The sequence below is a fragment of the Mizuhopecten yessoensis genome, unplaced genomic scaffold (assembly GCF_002113885.1).
Source record: "Mizuhopecten yessoensis strain PY_sf001 unplaced genomic scaffold, ASM211388v2 scaffold6913, whole genome shotgun sequence".
Lineage (NCBI taxonomy): Eukaryota > Metazoa > Mollusca > Bivalvia > Pectinida > Pectinidae > Mizuhopecten > Mizuhopecten yessoensis.
The window spans coordinates 186757-205862 of record NW_018406787.1 but is presented as its reverse complement, the minus strand read 5'-3'; the positions used below and the strand labels follow the sequence as shown (position 1 = coordinate 205862).

The following is a 19106-nucleotide window of genomic DNA, read 5'->3' as shown; positions in this document are numbered from 1 at the left end:
GAGACGTACCTACGAACATCTGTAAGATATGTGATTTTAAGTACATACATGTAATGTTGAGATTCTTTTTTTAGTATAGTTACAACTGTCTTTAAATTTAAAACTAGTACATTTAGGTAGTATAGAATTGTGGATACAAGTATGTACAAACTACATGTAGTAATAGTTTGTACTCCTTCCCATAAACATACATGTACATATCTATACACACCCATGTACATGTATATTAGCGAAGATTCAAGTTTTTGTTTCATATAAAGATTGTCCGACTCGTACCATACTTCGAGTACGACATTTATCATTAGTATCGTCATATTCAGTTTCCAAGCGTTCATTTTTGTGTAAATCGTTGTCATTCTCATTAGTCCATAAAGCGATAAACAGTTCAATATAACCAAATAACAGGTTAGACATGGTGTCGGATCAGGGTCGACCGCTGGTACCACTTGGCTTTCGCTTATTACCGGCGGTCGGTGGACCTGAGCCTGAGTTAACCTTTTTTGTTGTTGTGTTTAGCTCTTCACTTGGGGTTGGTGGGGTCCGGCCTTGTCCTGACTTTTGTCCAGGCGCTTTGTTGGGTACCGAGGACGGTGTCGCGACCTTATTGGATTTGCCCGTTACAACGCGTCTGTTTCCTGTGGACACTTTGATTTGACGACGCTCTTTATGTGCATCACTGTCAGGGATGAGCGTGTCAATATTAGTGTTTTGAGGGAGCGGGCCGTTGTCGGAGCTATGATCACTGTCGTAGTCGTCTTCACGTACGTTTTCATTTTCGTTGGTGTTTATCTCGTCACGGTTCTCGGCTTCGCTGGTAATGCCGTCAGACTGGGGTACCTCAGAGGGTGATGGGCACTCTGATTGTTTGTGTCCGGATTGGTTACACAACCGGCATTTCCAGTCATTTGGACATTGACGAAATGTGTGGCCATCTTGGAGACATTTCGAACAAGTCATGTTGTCTGAAACTACCTGTCCATAGTAGGATACCCTGGCTTTGTATCTGCCAATTTGTACAAATTTTGGGATGTGATTTGTAAGCGTGCGTGAAAGAATCAATAAAGTTCTATCACCCGTTTCACAGTTCGTGAGTTTTCCGTTAATACGGAGCTTCTCTCGGGTGATATTACCTATCGTCTCCAGACCTTTCAAAATAAAGAACCGGTCAATCTGTCCATCGTCCGCAGACAGAGGGATGTCTTTTACTCTGACCTTTGTGGTGTTTTCGTTATCAAAACGGTTTGGGTTGGTTTTAAGGACGCCCATGGTGTGCCCCCTTAGCGGGAAACCCGATGAAAGGAGTTCACATTTATCATCTAGGTTGTCAACGTAGATGCGCCATAACCCTCTAATTCTTTGCAGTCCAATGATATGGGTGGGATCTATAACTTCAGCGAGAGCAGTATACATTTCGGGATGGGTTATGAATTCAGAGGGATTCGGTCTCCGTTCCCCGAAAAAGTCACGTTCTCTAAAGAACGCTAATGGCGGTTCCGTGAACAGCTCGCTGATAGGTTCAAATCTGGCGTTATTTTCAAAGTTCGACATTTTGTACTCACAGTTTCGTGTCTTAGTCCTTGATAGTTAGCACACAAAACACATTTGCTGCAACGGTGATGAATAATTCTATGTTTCGATGTAAATCTTCAAATATTTTGAGAGCCGAGTAGAAAAACCGCCTTGGCAGTTTCGCGCATGCTCAGTCGGTCTTATACCATATTTCACTTTCTTTCAACTTCACTCTAATTTTTTATGTATGCATTGATTGATCCAAAATTAAAAAAAAAAAAAAAGTTCATGATAGTCTGAGATTCCTCTGCCCCTGATATAAGTCTGGTGTCAGGGCCTGAGGAAACTCGGGCAAAGTTCATGATAACCTAATCCTATATATTATCTCTGCAAACAAATCAAGCTGAAACATTAAAGTTTGCGTGAGAGAGCATTCCATAAAAAATAATAGTAAACAAGGATTCCAAAACCAAGCTACGGTATACTGACAAGGAATCTCGCGTAAACATTCGAACAAAAACGATATTTACACGGAGAACTTTTATTCATTTTAGGAAGCCATGAAGACAGCATATTTAACCATTTAATTCGTCAAGTACGCTTTTGGGAAAGGTCTTCAAGAAATAGTGACAACCAACCCCAAACTATTGTACGTTGGTTGGTGTATAGGGTTTAACGTCATATCAACAGCTAGGGTAGTTTAAGGACGAACCCTCTAAAACCCAAAGTCGTATCACTCATGATCACTGGCAATATCCTGTAAGATTCAGTGAATCAAGCAATTACGAAATTCGAAGACACGCTGAACAAATATTTCGCTAGATACTTTTTTTTATTCAATACAGACAATCGTCCCACAATAGAAGATGGGACATGCGAATTACCGCTAAAATATAACCATAACAGAAGAACAGGTGATCAATGTCATGGTACAAATAAACCATAACAGACTTCAAGGACCTTACAATATATTAATTTGAAACTAATAGTCTAAAGTATGGAGTCTTGGAATAGTCCTTACAGTTTTCTATGACAAAATACAGAAGGAAGATTACCAATTGCATGGTAAAAGATAACACATGTCCTATATTTAAAGACGAAGTGGATCGATGATAGGGACGTACCATGCGGAGTAGTACAAAAAATCACCCGGGACAAACTAATAAAGCATATGAACCGAAACAACCTATTTAGCAAACACACTGTGGTTCTAGCTAGATCATTGATTCTCTTGTACAACTCGTATCATTGAAGCTTTAAAAGACTTGTCAGAAGCTGCGTACAAGGAAAAGCATCGATATAATACATATAGGTTTCAGTATTTCTGTATTCAAATATTGATGTGACATAAGGGTGAGGACCATCCAAGCTCTGATGAAGGGCTAAGCCCGAAAGCTCGGACGTAGAGTGACTGCTGCTATAGAGATGTACCTAGGTTTCAGTAAGGCATTTGACAAAGTGTGTCACCTCCTTTTACTCTATAAACTGGAATGTACTGAATTACAGAGAAACCATTTTTGTAGATGAGGAGCTTTCACCAGCATGGAACAATAGAAATATAGCATTAAACAGTGTCCTAAATACACTTCCTGTTATATATATTTTTCTAGTCAAACTATTTGCTGATGATGGAAATTATACGCCAGAACATCGTATGTAGAAGACATAAATTCGTGGGAATCCTAATAAAACACACTGTAAATGGTACTGAGCGGACAGACTATAGTGAATTAGTACAAATCGATGGAAACAAGAAACAATGCCAAAATATCATCGTACTACATGATGGTCGAATGCAAATCACTTCAATTCCGTCAATAACAAGTAAGTTTCGTGGAATGTTACTGGTATATCAGTTGTTCATTGATGCAGTTTTAAGTAGACGTATTTTTCAATACTTGTACCAAATATACACGCAGCAAACTAACAATCAAACTTAGACTTAAACTTGACCAATCGATGCCTGCATATTAACGTACATATAATGAGACTTCCAACATCTGATTGATTTATTGTCAATTAAGTATCAGGTTTCGACGTCTGCATAATGCCGCATAATTAATTAAGCTACCGACTTCTGATTTGCTTATTGATCAGAACATAATAAGCCCCCAACCCCCACCCCCAATATGTCAATTAATTGACGCACACAAATTGCGGGGGATAAAAACATAAACATAATAAGAAAGGATTGATGACAACTAAACTTCGGCTCAGATGATAAATGACGCAACCAGAGCTAATCCAATGATAGAGTTATCTTTCGGACCTGGTTTTATTTATAACCCTGGCTATGTTAACACGCACCTGGAATACGTAGTAACAATTCATTAATATGGTCATTTATTGGGGGGGGGGGGATACAAATCAAACGAATAAATAAGAAAAGGCTTAGAATTAATGAGAAAACAGAGAGGATCGAACAACATAGATAAAAGAGGAATCTTGCAAAACATACTTTATCGTATGAAATACTAGTGTGACTCAATAAGATGTAGATAACTTATGATTAGAAGTTTTCTTTTATACTGAGCACATGTCCATGGGAGGCCTACTTTTTGGGGAAACAAAGTGTTCTTTTTTTCACGGACAGATCGGCATCAATTGACGATCAAAACGTGGGGACCAGCTGAGATCTTGGATAAGATTGTTTTTGTTCAAGCTGTGGAGACAAAGTCTCTTCATCTAGTTTAATTCATATACATATAAGTAGCATATATACGTCTCGGTTTAATACGATACCTATTTGTAAACACGATATCGCCTGTTTTCTGATTGTAGTTGAACATCGATAGAAGGCTTGAGATTTTTGAGACGTCTGAATGTCCTCTTCTCAATTGATACGTTGCCAGCAGAATATCCTGTCAGCAACGGACTCCGGTTGCGCAGGGCTTAAAACTATTTACATTGTATCAAGCTTACACTACGTTCATACGTTACAGTAGATAGGGAGAGCCCCGTATCTGTTTCGCAACTTGTGGCCAATCCCATTGCTGATTAAAATAGGCAATAAAATATTTTAGATAAAAATAAATAAATAAATAAATACAAATGTATCACCCAGAGACGTATAATGCATGTAGTATACGTCTCTGTATCACCTGATAAATAATAAATTATGATTCTCAGCCAGCACGACAGCATATTTAAAAACATATTCAAATATGCTGGTCAAACACATGCATTTGTTTCTATTGATTGAAAGGATGTATTATATGACAAAAAAATGCACCTGGATGGTTGAGAAAAGAAATACTAACGGGCCACGGAAGTCAGTGGGTGGTGGCATGGGTATAAGGTATTACAATGGCACGTGTCGATGTTGATAAACATAGAAAGCGCCATCTAGCGGTAGGAGCGTCTAATCTCTAAACTATAACAATATACAACGCATTTGATCCTCATTAAGAAACATAACTAAATTTTTAACTAAATCATTCTTTATCAAGTTTTTTTTAATAAATGTACAATATAATGATGTCAAAACTAGTTATTTATACTGATCTTAACGTCAATACTTGTTCTATGTTCATAGAGATTACAAAATGGCGGACGGGTAAGATGTCAAAAACACAAAGTGAAACAAATATTTACAAACTTGGCATAGACCTTCGGACATAATTGATAGTTTGTTTAGTTATGAACTTAATATAACTGTTTATTAGCATATTCAATTTTCATGTTACAGAAAAGATGACGGTGGCAGTTGGTGGGGGAGCTGGCTCCAGACGGCCAAGGAAAAGGTATTTCTTACGTCATGTTTACAAATGGCATGATGGATGACTTGCGAGACATTGCTATTTGCGTTGTTGTTGCCGTAACGCATCGAAAAGCATGTTTCTTATCAGTTCGAGCTCTGTTAATTTATATTACCGTGGCCAGTAGACAGATAGAATTTCTTTTTGTCGGTTAGTGAATGATGACTTGGAGGCTATAAACAGATATATTATTTTTATACGACTTCAAATGCAAGTGACCGTTTCATTTACATGGTCTGCAAGTATTGATTGTGTTAATGGGTTAATCGATATCTTATTAACAAATGATTCATTGTGATTTTTTTTTTTATAAGCTGACACTGGTAACTGAATATTGCTAAACATTGCTAAGAGAAAATATAAGACGTACATGTTTCGCCCTAAATCCCGTTCCTAGGTTGTTTCGCCATAAAAAATGTAATTTATATGCTTATATGATAAATAATATTTAAATATATCAACTAAAATTATTGATGACTTTCTGCATTGGTGTTAAGTATATTTCATGTAGATTATGTGAGAGCGGAGTCAGCTTTTCACAGCTGCCGTTTGTCACACTTGCTCAAACACAAGACAAGCACTTTTTTTGATGAAATTGATTTTAATGATATCAAAGACTAAGAAAACTTAATTGGTGACTTAAAACTACTAAAATTGAAAGAAAATACCAAGCAATGTGTCTCTCCTATATTTTTGTTTTAGAGCGAAACAACCTAGTAGGGCGAATGGGATTTCGGTCGAAACAACCCGGAACCACTAGATGTGGCCATGGAGGGTTATTAAAAAGTTTGGCTCTGTTTTCATTTAATTCTGACCAAACTAAATACCAACATAATATGAAATAGTGTAGGATCTCTTGTATGTGATGTTCATTATACGCGCCACTGATTGTTTGCCAGTGACGCTGTCTTAATCATAATACAGACTATTAGAGGATTTGTCAAGAAGTTGAGGATCTCGCCCGTTGAAGTTTTTTGTCTTGCTACAAAATTCAATACAAAATTTTGATTAAAAGTATCAAAGGTTAAGGTGATTTACTGTTTTTCAGTCGGTCTCTGCCATCGAGATGGTGAAGAAGGACCTATCTGACTATACATGTACCATGCAACAGGACACCTCTCAGGTGATGGCAATGACTTCAGAGAAAATGAAGGAAATGAAGGTAATATTCTGTAGCTACTTACTGACCACTTTGTCTGAGTTAAATTAATGAAATGAACTAATTATTAACGTGAAAAAATAGTATGGTCCTGACCTAGGCAATAAATAATTCAATACACCTGGATTACTGCAATTTTCTTTTGTTTGAGTTTGAGCTGAGGGAATTATGCTGCATACTCACATGAATTTGCCAAATATTCTCCATTTGTGTGTATGATGTTTCAAATGTTTTGTTTGTTTCCATTTTTACTGGTTTATGAACTTCTCCATAGATACTTAGAACTGAAAATGTGTTTATGTGAAAAAAATTGAATGCAAAAAGAGGTGGTAAAACCGCATTGCAATGAATGATGACACCTCTACCAAATGTAATAAATGAAAATTTATGTTGATTATATATAAATATTAGTAAAAATATGTTGAATTTTATAGCATAAGTACATATAACACACTGTATTTCTTTATGATAAGGAAAAAGAAGGTGGTCCACGCTATGGATTTGCATCGTTTCTGGAAGATCTAACAAAGTCACTCGTAGTGGAGGCAGAAGACAAATATGATAAGCCAATACCTGTACCCACCACTGATCCAATGTTTGACAGGGCTAAGGTAATTCCACATATGATATGTCATTCACTGTTTCTCATATAAAACACTCGGGTATATGATGTGTGATTGTCTTACGTGCTCACAATCAATGATCTGTAGTTGGAATTAACATTAGTAACTTTACTTTTTTTCTAAATTCCCCAAAGTGTTCATGACCTTAGCGGTTAATAGGACGGTAAACAAAACAAAACCAATCATGAATGAGTTCCAAACATAATGTTTCTTGCTAGTTAAAGTTCTGATGATATTTGATGTCTGTAAATTTAAATGAATAAAATATCTACTTACAAATTACTTCCAGCAGTTGGAGTTAACTCGGAGAAATAAAAATAAAAATGAAACAAATTTGGTGTTTAAACCTCTGCAAGCCAATCACTTCAGCATTAGGCAGAATTTCCTTATACCTCATTACTTCAAATAATATTTTTGCATCACCAGTATTAGATTATTCCAAAACACAGGTGTTATATTTCATTTTAAGAATTCATATTTTCAAAGATTTTAATAGTCATTAAATGATTTGCACATACCGTACCATGGTATACAAAAAATAATAGATTTACAATACTGAAACATTTAATGACAGAGCTTATGTAATACCCATGACATTCTATCTGATAGTTCCAAAATTAAAGCTAAACAATCTTACTGTATTATATGCCTCAACTGACTTATTTAACACTCCTGAAGATGCAGTTATACAAATGTATTGACTTAAATTGAGTTATCAATGAGTTTATGAATAGGACCCTTGTATTATAGGCTCGGCTTCATGCTGTACAAGTTGATCCTGGTACATACTGCAACAAGCCTTCTGGAGACCCAGAAGCGTTTCAGGAGTGGGTGAAAACCTTCAGCATGGATGAGGTGAAAGGAGATGTATCAGAACTCTTGGTATCCAAAGTTGAAGTCCGAGCATTGTACACAAAACTGGTAATTATGAAACAGAGATGGTCAGCATTTGAATGAACAGTATACAATACTGAAGTTTTGACATCATTATGCATTGTTCAGAATGACATCATTATGCATTGTTCAGAATGACATCATCATTTTCTGTTTTGTGTTGTTCCTGTCTACATGATTGTGTATGATGTATATCAAATAAACACTCTTCCCTTGAAGAGTCTTTAAATGTGTATGATGTATATCAAATAAACACTCTTCCCTTGAAGAGTCTTTAAAGAGATGAAAGTACCAGGTCGCTGTGTTCTTCTCTTTGTCATTTAGTTAATATCACAAGGATATTTGATATTTTTATGTTGATATGACACAATCATACAAGTTATGATACACCTAAAAAATTGGCCTGTAGATGAGATAACAGTTCTTAGTTACAACATAGCCAACTGATCTCAGAAATTGTGGTAAATTGTGTATGCAATTATCAATACAGTAATACATATATATATAGAGAGAGATGATCTTTAGAACAGTATTAATTTCTCAACTTTAGTATGAAGTAAAAATCAAAACATTGATGTACTCTTGAATTTGAAAAGATTTTCATAAAAATGTCACCATTTTAATTGACAGTATTCTTATTGGAAGAATTTTAAAAAAAAAACTTGAACTAGATCATGGCTATCACTATATATATTATAATATTATTAAGATGTGTGAAAGAGATATACTGTAGAAATTTCAACAACTTTCCCATCATACCAGGTGCCGTCAGAAATCTCACATGCAGACTTCTGGCAGAGATATTTCTACAAGGTGAACCAACTTCATCTAGATGAGGCACGCAAGTTGGCCCTGATGAAGAGGGCTGAGAGGGCAGAGGTTAAGGAAGATTCTATCAGCTGGGATGGTAAGAAATCATTGTCAACCCATCACTTTGCCCTTGTCTGCCTTCAGGATAGTGCTACATTTATATAACCTGCCACAACTCACTGTTCTGACATGAACCTTGATTGTAGTTTGTTAGATATCAGTCATATATTTGTGATCCTGCAGTGAAAAAATACTTTTGAACTCTTAATGATAAAATTGTACTTCTTCATTTTTTGGTTCAGCGGATAATTTCACTCTTGGTACTCAACATAATTAGTGAATTACATTGGTATACTAAATTTGATTCTGTGTGTTCCAGAAAGCGATGATGAGGAAGTGGGGGGTAGTAAAGAAAAGGTGAAAGGTGCACATTCCCTGGATGTCTCCAATCAGGAAAGACTGGCTCCCAAACCAGACAAGGTAGATATAGAACCTGAGGAAACCCAACCAGAATTACGAGGAGTGGGTACTTCTAAAGACGAGACAGTGACTTCTGAAGCAATTAATGAATCTTTGCAACAAGGAAATATATCTGTTATAAACAATGAAACAAGTATCCCCAAAGAAAATGAAGAGGTCGAAAGAAGTGCTAAGGAAAAGGAAGAAAAATGTGATAATGACTCCGTGAATGAAAAGAAAACAGAACAGGACTCAAAAACTGAACCTGAGGGGGACAGTGATTGTCGTCCAGATGAGCAAATAACAACAGAACTTTTAAAAGAAGAAAAAACAGAAGCTGATGTAAATGACAGTGAAAATATGACACATGGTGATCGTTCTTCTCTGGAGATCTCCGTGAAGGAGAAAGGGGATGTAGTAGTAGTCAACCCTGACCGGGACTCGCCCTCCTCCGAGTCGGATGGAAAGAAAGGTGAGTACTACCCAACCGACCTGTCCACGTTTGGATGGAATACAATTGAAAGGTAAGTTAATGGATTATTCTGTCAGTCAGACAGAAAGAAATATGGGTACTGTTGTGTCCTACATACTGCTGTCAGAGTGGAGAGTGGGAGTCTCTTAAAAATTATAATTTAAAGAAAAGTGAGTACTGACCAACACAACATCCATCCCTCAGAGTTGGACAGAATGGAAAGTAGGAGTTTCCGAGAGTTTAATGGAAAGAAAGGTGAGTACTGACCAACACATTATCCACTTCTCAGAGTTGGACAGAATGGTGAGTGGGAGTCTCTTAAAAATTATAATTTAAAGAAAAGTGAGTACTGACCTACACAACATCCATCCCTCAGAGTTGGACAGTATGAAATGTAGGAATCCTTAAAGCTTAATGAAAGAATGGTAAGTGCTGTCCAATAGAATTGTTGATGAAAAAAAAAAGATTGAGAGTTGTCCTCTTTATAAATTCATATCTGTGTACACTTGGAATCCATCCAGAAATCTCCCTATCACCAATTTCCATACACCTCTGAATTTGTTGTGGACACTAAAGAACAAGATATACTAATAGGTTGATAGCAGGCTTATGAATGTTATGTGATGTTATATACCCTGTTACAGACGGTGTGAGTACTGATGATGACTGGGAACAGGACTTTGATGTAGAACTTACTGAAGAAGACATGAAAGCTGCTGATGAGATTGCCAAAAAACTTAACTTATCAGCAGCAGACTACACTAAACTAACCGGTGATGTGGTAAGTTCTTATACTCACTGACCAATTTTGAAAATTATGTAATAGATGATGCTTCGATTATAAAGATTTGTTGTTTGCTTGAATAAAAATTCTTGCAATCACATTGGCCGATTCCTATACATGTGACCAATTCTCAAAAACTCATGTAGACCATTTTTTCGGGTGAAAATCAATTTCTAAATAAAGCTTTTAGCAATATTCTGATGAGTGTCAAACTATTTTAGATTTCAAAACATTCGGGTTTGATGTAAGTGAAATACTTTCTTGGAGTTAAATGAAATTGTTCTAGCCATTCTCAACTTAATAATTTTCTAAATAAACAGGTTTTCAAAGTTTTGTAGGAGTAAAATGAGTTAGTGGAACGTCTTTGTGTAAAGAATGTCAATTTGGCATGCTTTAATTTTGTTACTGACAAAGAGCAATTGTTTTATTTTGCCAAGATTCTCAGAGGAAAAAACCCAGTGAATGTAGGAGTAAAATGAGTTAGTGGAGCGTCTTTGTGTAAAGAATGTCAATTTGGCATGCTTTAAATGTGTTACGGTCAAAGAGCAAGGGTTTTATTTTGCCAATATTTTCACTGGAAAAAACCCAGAGAACGCATACTGATTCATTATCATAAATTAATGCTTGTGACACATTCAAAAAATCAGTGTTCCAAGATCTTTTTCACAACAAACCTTCCTTTCCATATCTTCAATTTTTCCTTATATCTCTATCAATTATCCCTCAGCTATTTCAGCATGTTGATAAATTTTACAACTGATGGTTTTGATGTTTTGTAGGGTGAGGACTGGGAGAACTGGGAATGAAGCTGACAACTTTGACAATGACAAGTGTTGACAAAGAAATCAGACAAAGGGAGACAAATTTGGTAGATAACACATAATCTTAAAAAAATGTGGATACATTGGTTAGAGTCGCTATAGATTACATTTATATATGGTATCAGAACTAGGTGGATTAGTTATCAGCATTTTACCATGTTTGTACTTAACAATACATTTGTAGTACAATACAGGGACCAAGCTAAGAGAAACATTCTGCTTCCTGGATCTTTTCCACAAAGACATCAATAGTGGTTTTCTTGGAATGTCTTCCTGTACAAAAATGTACATATGTACTTGATTTTAGAAGTATTTTCAAGATCCATAAGAGTTCTTTGAAAGTTTGTGCAATGATGATACATACCTGCTAGTAGGATCTATGAATGCTGCAGTAGAGGGACTGTTATTGAATGAAATTTTATTATGTACAGTTGAACCTTGCTATTTCAGACAATTAATCTATGAACAATAGTCGTGAATAAAATAATGTGTGGGACTGAAAATAATTAAAGTGATGAAATTCTTATACATATGTTATCAGAAATCGAGTTTTCTCATTTGTCTTGAAGTCTGAATTGACAATGTTCTATGACAGTGTTGGATAATTTCGCTTCCTCTTGTCCAATCATGCTATTTACTGTTAAAGCACTGTCATCGCTTGAAATAATTTTTGAAAAATATCAACTATGGCTGTGAATATCCAATCTTACTGTGCAAGGATGGAGTAGGATCCTGATGGTTAATTAGAGAGACTGATGAATGGACGATTTCAAAATCTCAAGTGTCAAATAAGTACCACTTACTCAAGAATATTGGAATCAATCTCGCTTCGGCATTTTGTGTACATAAATACATCTTAATGATGATTGATTTAATTGAAAGTGTTCAGTATATACAAAAGTATTCTGATGATGATGCTGTTTCATTCCATTACTGGAGTAGCCAAACCAACACGGTAGTCATCCATGATTAGTGTAGAGGAGACGAACCCACACGGTAGTCATTCATGATTACCCGGTAGTGTAAAGGAGACATATACACTTTCCCCATGACGCATTGGAGTTTTTCAAATCATCCATCTCAGAATGTTAGACCTAATACATGTATATTGCTGTTCTTGATTGTCAAATTATTTAAGTTATCTTTTTTATTATATCATTTTCCCTTATAAGTCCTTGGATAGGGTGAATCATAGATTTATGTTGATTTTATATATTACCAGTTAAACAACAGAGAAACCTGGTTGCATGTAAGGTGGAGGTAGGGATTGACCTGACCTCAGATTGTGGATGTGCTTGTCAGTGCCGTAGCCCTTCTGATTGCAGGCTACAGGTGGAGGGTGGTGGCTGGCCTATCATTATTCACTGCAAGGATGGGGGTAGTGGCCGAGCGGCACAGGAGGCCCTCGGATGCTTAATTTCTGTTGTGGTTAGAGTTGTTTATTATGTGTAACATACAGAAGCTTGGAGGTTATACATGATGTTAACTCACACAAATGGTTATAAAAATCTTAATTCCATGACATCCACTATATATTTACATTTCTGTTGTTCAGGTCTAAATAAAACTATCAACTCATAGGATTTCATTGCTAATAATAGATGAAAATATTTGAATCTATTTTATTATGTTTAAGCAAGATTTAAGGTTTTTGCTATATAGTTGTTTTGTTAAAACCCAGTCATATTTGACTTACACAAATATTGGTGTTGTAAGTTAAACCATACAGTTATCTAAGATAGAGAATATTTATTCTGCAGGTAAATGACAAATATGATCTTTGAAAAGGAAACAAATGCTATAGTTACCTCCACAATTGAAATCATTTACAGTCTTGTAATTGAATTTGTGCTTGACAGATCCACAAGTCAGATCCTGAAAATTTTCAATTCAGAAAAGAAATATGAGATACATATGTGTAAATTATGATAAAAGATGCTGTGTACCTCTATTTTGATTTACTTGTTTCCTTTTTTCAGGACAAAATAACAGGTATTAATTTTGTTCCTTTCTAAGTGCTTCATTTTTAAATACTTTTATTTGGTTCTGTTAATATTATTATTTACATGTTCGTGTCCCATGTGTTGTGAATTGTGATACACAGGGGTGTGGTACCTATCTATGTACAAAAGTCTGTTAATATATTATACAAGTACTTGTTACTGATGTCTTACTGGTGTCAATAAAACCTTCACATCTACAATGTGTTTATAGTGTATGGACTGATAGTAGTAAAACAGGAAACTGATTAATTAAAAGCAAGATAACCATGGTCTGTTTTTGTTACCTTATATTAGAGTGAGGTAACGCTGACCACTAAATATCTAGTTGTTACTTTAGAGTGAGGTAACAGTGATCACTACATATCTCTATTTGTTACTTTAGAGTAAGGTAACAGTGATCACTACATATCTCTATTTGTTACTTTAGAGTAAGGTAACAGTGATCACTACATATCTCTAGTTAGGGCCCCATATCGGAGATACGGGTGCCCTATAGTAATCACTCTGTCTGTCTGTCCGTCCACAAATTCTGTTCTTGGCTGATAACTTTGGTATCTTATGACCGATGTACATGAAACTTGGTCAAGATGTTCAGTTCACAAAAATAAAGATTGAGGTAAAAAGTCAAGGTCAAAGGTCAAAGGTCAAGGTCATTAGGTTTAAAGGTCAAGGTCAAATTTTACATCTTTTTCACTGATGAACATTTTGTTATGACATTATGTCTAATATGAAGCAAAGTCGATCAGAATTAAACAAGGAGTCAACTGACCTAAGGTCAAGGTCATCGGGTCAGGGGTCAAGGTCAAATTTTGTAGCTTTTCACTGGTGAACATTTTGCTATGACACTTTGAAGCAATGTTGCTCAGAATTAAAGAAGGAGCAATTGACCAAAGATCAAGGTCACTGGGTCAAAAGTCAAGGTTACATTTTGTACCTTAGGTCCAGGTCACAGGGTCCAAAGGGTCAAGGTCAAGTTTTGTATTTTTACTGATGAACATTTTGTTATGATATTAAGAAGTAAAAGTTGGTGTGAATTAAAGAATAAGTCAACTGACCAAAGATCAGGGTCACTGGTTTAATGGTCAAGTTCATTTGGGTCCAAAGATCAAAGACAAAGTGGATCTCTGACTTTGACCCTGGCTCTTGATGGAGGAGGTATATAAGGTGAAATAAAACAAATCAAAGCTAACAAATGAGTATTGCTCCGGTATTTACATTTCTGTTAGCCCAGCAAATATGGAGGTGGAAGGAAACAAGACCCACATCATAGTACATGTTAAATGCTTTCTTGCGATTCTTTTTGAAGTCCAAATGTCAAACGTCAAGCTCAGCTATATGGGCAGATCGCTTGTTGATGATTATTGGGGATATATTGCCACAAGACGGGGCCCTTACTGACCTGTCAGTGTTCCAGTTGTTACTTAAGAGTGAGGTAACAGTGATCACTACATATCTCTAGTTGTTACTTAAGAGTGAGGTAACAGTGATCACTACATATCTCTAGTTGTTACTTAAGAGTGAGGTAACAGTGATCACTACAGATCTGTAGTTGTTACTTTAGAGAAAGGTAACAGTGATCGCTATAGATCTCTAGTTGTTACTTAAGAGTGAGGTAACAGTGATCACTACAGATCTCTAGTTGTTACTTTAGAGTAAGGTAACAGTGATCACTACATAACTCTAGTTGTTACTTTAGAGTGAGGTAACAGTGATCACTACAGATCTGTAGTTGTTACTTTAGAGTAGGGTAACAGTGATCACTACAGATCTCTAGTTACTTTAGAGTGAGGTAACAGTGATCACTGCATATCTCTAGTTGTTACTTTAGAGTAAGGTAACAGTGATCACTATAGATCTCTAGTTGTTACTTTAGAGTAAGGTAACAGTGATCACTGCATATCTCTAGTTGTTACTTTAGAGTAAGGTAACAGTGATCACTACAGATCTCTAGTTGTTACTTTAGAGTAAGGTAACAGTGATCACTGGATATCTCTAGTTGTTACTTTAGAGTAAGGTTACATTGATCACTACAGATCTCTAGTTGTTACTTTAGAGTGAGGTAACAGTGATCAATGCATATCTCTAGTTGTTACTTTAGAGTAAGGCAACAGTGATCACTACAGATCTCTAGTTGTTACGTTAGAGTGAGGTAACAGTGATCACTACAGATCACTAGTTGTTACTTTAGAGTAAGGTAACAGTGATCACTATAGATCTCTAGTTGTTACTTTAGAGTAAGGTAACAGTGATCACTATAGATCTCTAGTTGTTACTTTAGAGTAAGGTAACAGTGATCACTACAGATCTCTAGTTGTAACTTTAGAGTAAGGTAACAGTGTTTACTACATATCTCTTGTTGTTACTTTAGAGTGAGGTAACAGTGATCACTGCATATCTCTAGTTGTTACTTTAGAGTGAGGTAACAAAGATCACTACAGATCTTTAGTTGTTACTTAAGAGTGAGGTAACAGTGATCACAACAGATCTCTAGTTGTTACTTATTGATGTTTCAGTGATCACAACAGATCCCGTTATTTGGTACTTCAGCGTCCTACAACAAGAGTAGCTGATGTGTACTTTTATATCTATATCTAGGATATAAAGAATTGGGTTATGAAAGGAGGGAGCTAGTGCTGGACCTCTTCTAAACCTATATCACAAGTTAACATAAAATGCTGAATTACATGATCTTATAAGTGCCTTAGGTTGAATGATTACATAATCTTCCAAAATTCTCAAATATAGCCCATTATAGAGATTTCCAAGCCAATAAATTGTGGTGAAGTGATATGCAGCAAAAAAAGGCAATCGTCTCGAGGCTCTGGGCACTATTTAGATTAAATCAGAAAGGCTGTCCAATTCAAGTCTGCTTTCATGTCTAGATATAACTGTAAATGATATTGTCGACAGCTAATAAAGACCTGTCGTATAAAAGTGCACATAATTACCTTTACATTAGTCAGTAAAATCACGAACAGTGTAATACTGTTATTGGCATAAATGAATGAGAGTTTTTATACCACATCTCACTTCATTCCTGTTCTGTTAGAAAAAACATTGTAAATTGTTTTTATTTGGAAGAAAAATATAAATCAAGTCGTTTTTTGTTTACAAAAATTTAATATCAAATTAATTATATAACAGTAACACAAGATGGTAGTTACATATATTAACACATAATCTTCACCCGATCCACAATCTACACTTGATTAGAAGTATGTATATACAACATAAACTTATTCTACTTACTCCATTACGACTGGTGTTAATTACTTTAAACATTAAATATAACAGGAGGTTTTGTTATAAGAAACCATTTTGTCTTCATTCAACAAGAATTCTTTACAGGTGCACAGATTAGATCTGTTTGATTTAATACTTATACCTCGGGTACACTTGATTTAAAACACAAAATCAGTGCAAATATACTATTAACATTCACTTACAGTGGAATAAAAATATCCATACTATTTACCATGCCACCAGCTAAAAGGGTATAGTGTTTACGATTACAATGTATACAAGTTAAAGATCTGACGAAAATGATGTACTACAGACCTATTACCGGGTAAACAGTCTAACATACTTGTACACCAGACCTTAGTCTGATTGTTAATATTCATACATCAGACCTATCACACACAGCTATATAATTATATATACTACCTATTTACAATATACTACAATATCATAAAACATAATTGTATGCCTCTCACAAAACAACGTGTCTGTGGAATTACAGTGCACTACAATATAAAACATAATTGTATGCCTCTCACAACACAACGTGTCTGGAATTACAGTGCACTACAATATAAAACATAATTGTATGCCTCTCACAACACAACATGTCTGGAATTACAGTGCACTACAATATAAAACATGATTGTATGCCTCTCACAACACAACGTGTCTGGAATTACAGTGCACTACAATATTAAACATAATTGTATGTATATCACAACACAACATGTCTGGAATTACAGTGCACTAAAATATAAACCAAGATTGTATGCCTCTCACAACTCAACGTGTCTGGAATTACAGTGCACTACAATATTAAACATAATTGTATGTCTCTCACGACACAACGTGACTGTGGAATTACAGTGCACTACAATATAAAACATAATTGTATGCCTCTCACAACACGATGTGTCTGGAATTACAGTGCACTACAATATGAAACATAATTATATGCCTCTTACAACACAATGTGTCTGCGGAATTACAGTGCACTACAATATAAAACATAATTGTATGCCTCTCACAACACGATGTGTCTGGAATTACAGTGCACTACAATATGAAACATAATTATATGCCTCTTACAACACAATGTGTCTGCGGAATTACAGTGCACTACAATATAAAACATAATTGTATGCCTCTCACAACACAACATGTCTGGAATTACAGTGCACTAAAATATAAAACATGATTATATGCCTCTCACAACACAATGGGTCTGGAATTACAGTGCACTACAATATAAAACATGATTATATGCCTCTTACAACACAATGTGTCTGTGGAATTACAGTGCACTACAATATAAAACATAATTGTATGCTGCTCACAACACAATGTGTCTGTGGAATTACAGTGCACAACAATATAAAACATGATTATATGCCTCTCACAACACAATGTGTCTGGAATTACAGTGCACTACAATATGAAACATAATTATATGCCTCTTACAACACAATGTGTCAGTGGAATTACAGTGCACTACAATATAAAACATGATTATATGCCTCTCACAACACAACGTCTCTGTGGAATTACAGTGCACTACAATATAAAACATGACTGTATGCCTCTCACAACACAACGTGTCTGTGGAATTACAGTGCACTACAATATAAAACATGATTATATGCCTCTTACAACACAATGTGTCAGTGTAATTACAGTGCACTACAATATAAAACATAATTGTATGCCTCTCACAACACATTGTGTCTGTGGAATTACAGTGCACTACAATATAAAACATGATTCTATATGTCTCTCACAACACGTGTCTGTGGAATGAGTGGCATCTAGCTTCACTGACATTATTTCAATCTCCATACTTACATCAATCAGATACAATTAGTGGGAAACAATACAAGCACAGTCTTTTGACTTTTTATTCATGTAATTAATAACTACATGACAATAATTATTGGTCCAAATATTTTGATTTATTTGACGAACAACTCTGCATAATAATACTGTTGTTCACAGTTGTACATATACGAGGTATAATTGCAGTCTATACATACCTGATAGGGGAAATACTAAGATCACACTTCACCATGTTACAGTTAACGAATAAATATCCTGATGTATACTATTGATTCTGAGGTATCAGTGTCTTTTGAACATGGCAAAATTAACTGTTGCACTGCAGGGCACAACATGTCAAAACTTACTGCTAATCTCGAGTAATTTCAAAATTTGGTTTACAAGTTATCACTGCTGATCCAAGTTTATTAAAAATTAACTGTTACAGAAAATACAGAGGTCAACGAGTCAAAGTCTACTGCTTATCTTAAGTCACTTCAGAATCAGGAAACAGTGATCACTGCTGATCTATATACCAATAAAGTTTATTAAAAATTAACTCTTACACAAACTACAGAGGTCAATGTGTCAAAATTTACTACTGATGTTGAGTCAACGAGTTACTTCAAAGTTAGGTAATAGTAATCAATGTGCTTTTATACATTTTATTCAAAATTATCTATTACACAATCTATAGATCCTAAAGGCAAATGTGTCACACATATTAGAAGGGGATGATGCCCCACTTACATTTACTTG

General features: G+C 35.4%; 1 protein-coding gene across 1 annotated transcript; it reads left to right on the top strand.

The window, feature by feature from the left end:
* The first annotated feature begins 5024 nt into the window (after window positions 1-5024).
* On the top strand, window positions 5025-13492 carry LOC110452840 (BSD domain-containing protein 1-like). The gene is made up of 9 exons (XM_021501549.1): window positions 5025-5065; window positions 5198-5252; window positions 6316-6429; window positions 6900-7037; window positions 7800-7970; window positions 8706-8850; window positions 9133-9684; window positions 10329-10465; window positions 11248-13492. Exons 1-9 carry the CDS (start codon window positions 5055-5057, stop codon window positions 11272-11274), a joined length of 1350 nt encoding a protein of 449 aa, XP_021357224.1. The 5' UTR covers window positions 5025-5054; the 3' UTR covers window positions 11275-13492.
* Window positions 13493-19106: the final 5614 nt, after the last annotated feature.

Bases quoted from the DNA above. Each gene is read 5' to 3' on its own strand.
- LOC110452840 (XM_021501549.1), top strand. The intron at 8,851-9,132 runs GTAAGAAATCAT...TGTGTGTTCCAG, and splicing joins AGATTCTATCAGCTGGGATG to AAAGCGATGATGAGGAAGTG. The intron at 9,685-10,328 runs GTGAGTACTACC...ACCCTGTTACAG, and splicing joins CGAGTCGGATGGAAAGAAAG to ACGGTGTGAGTACTGATGAT.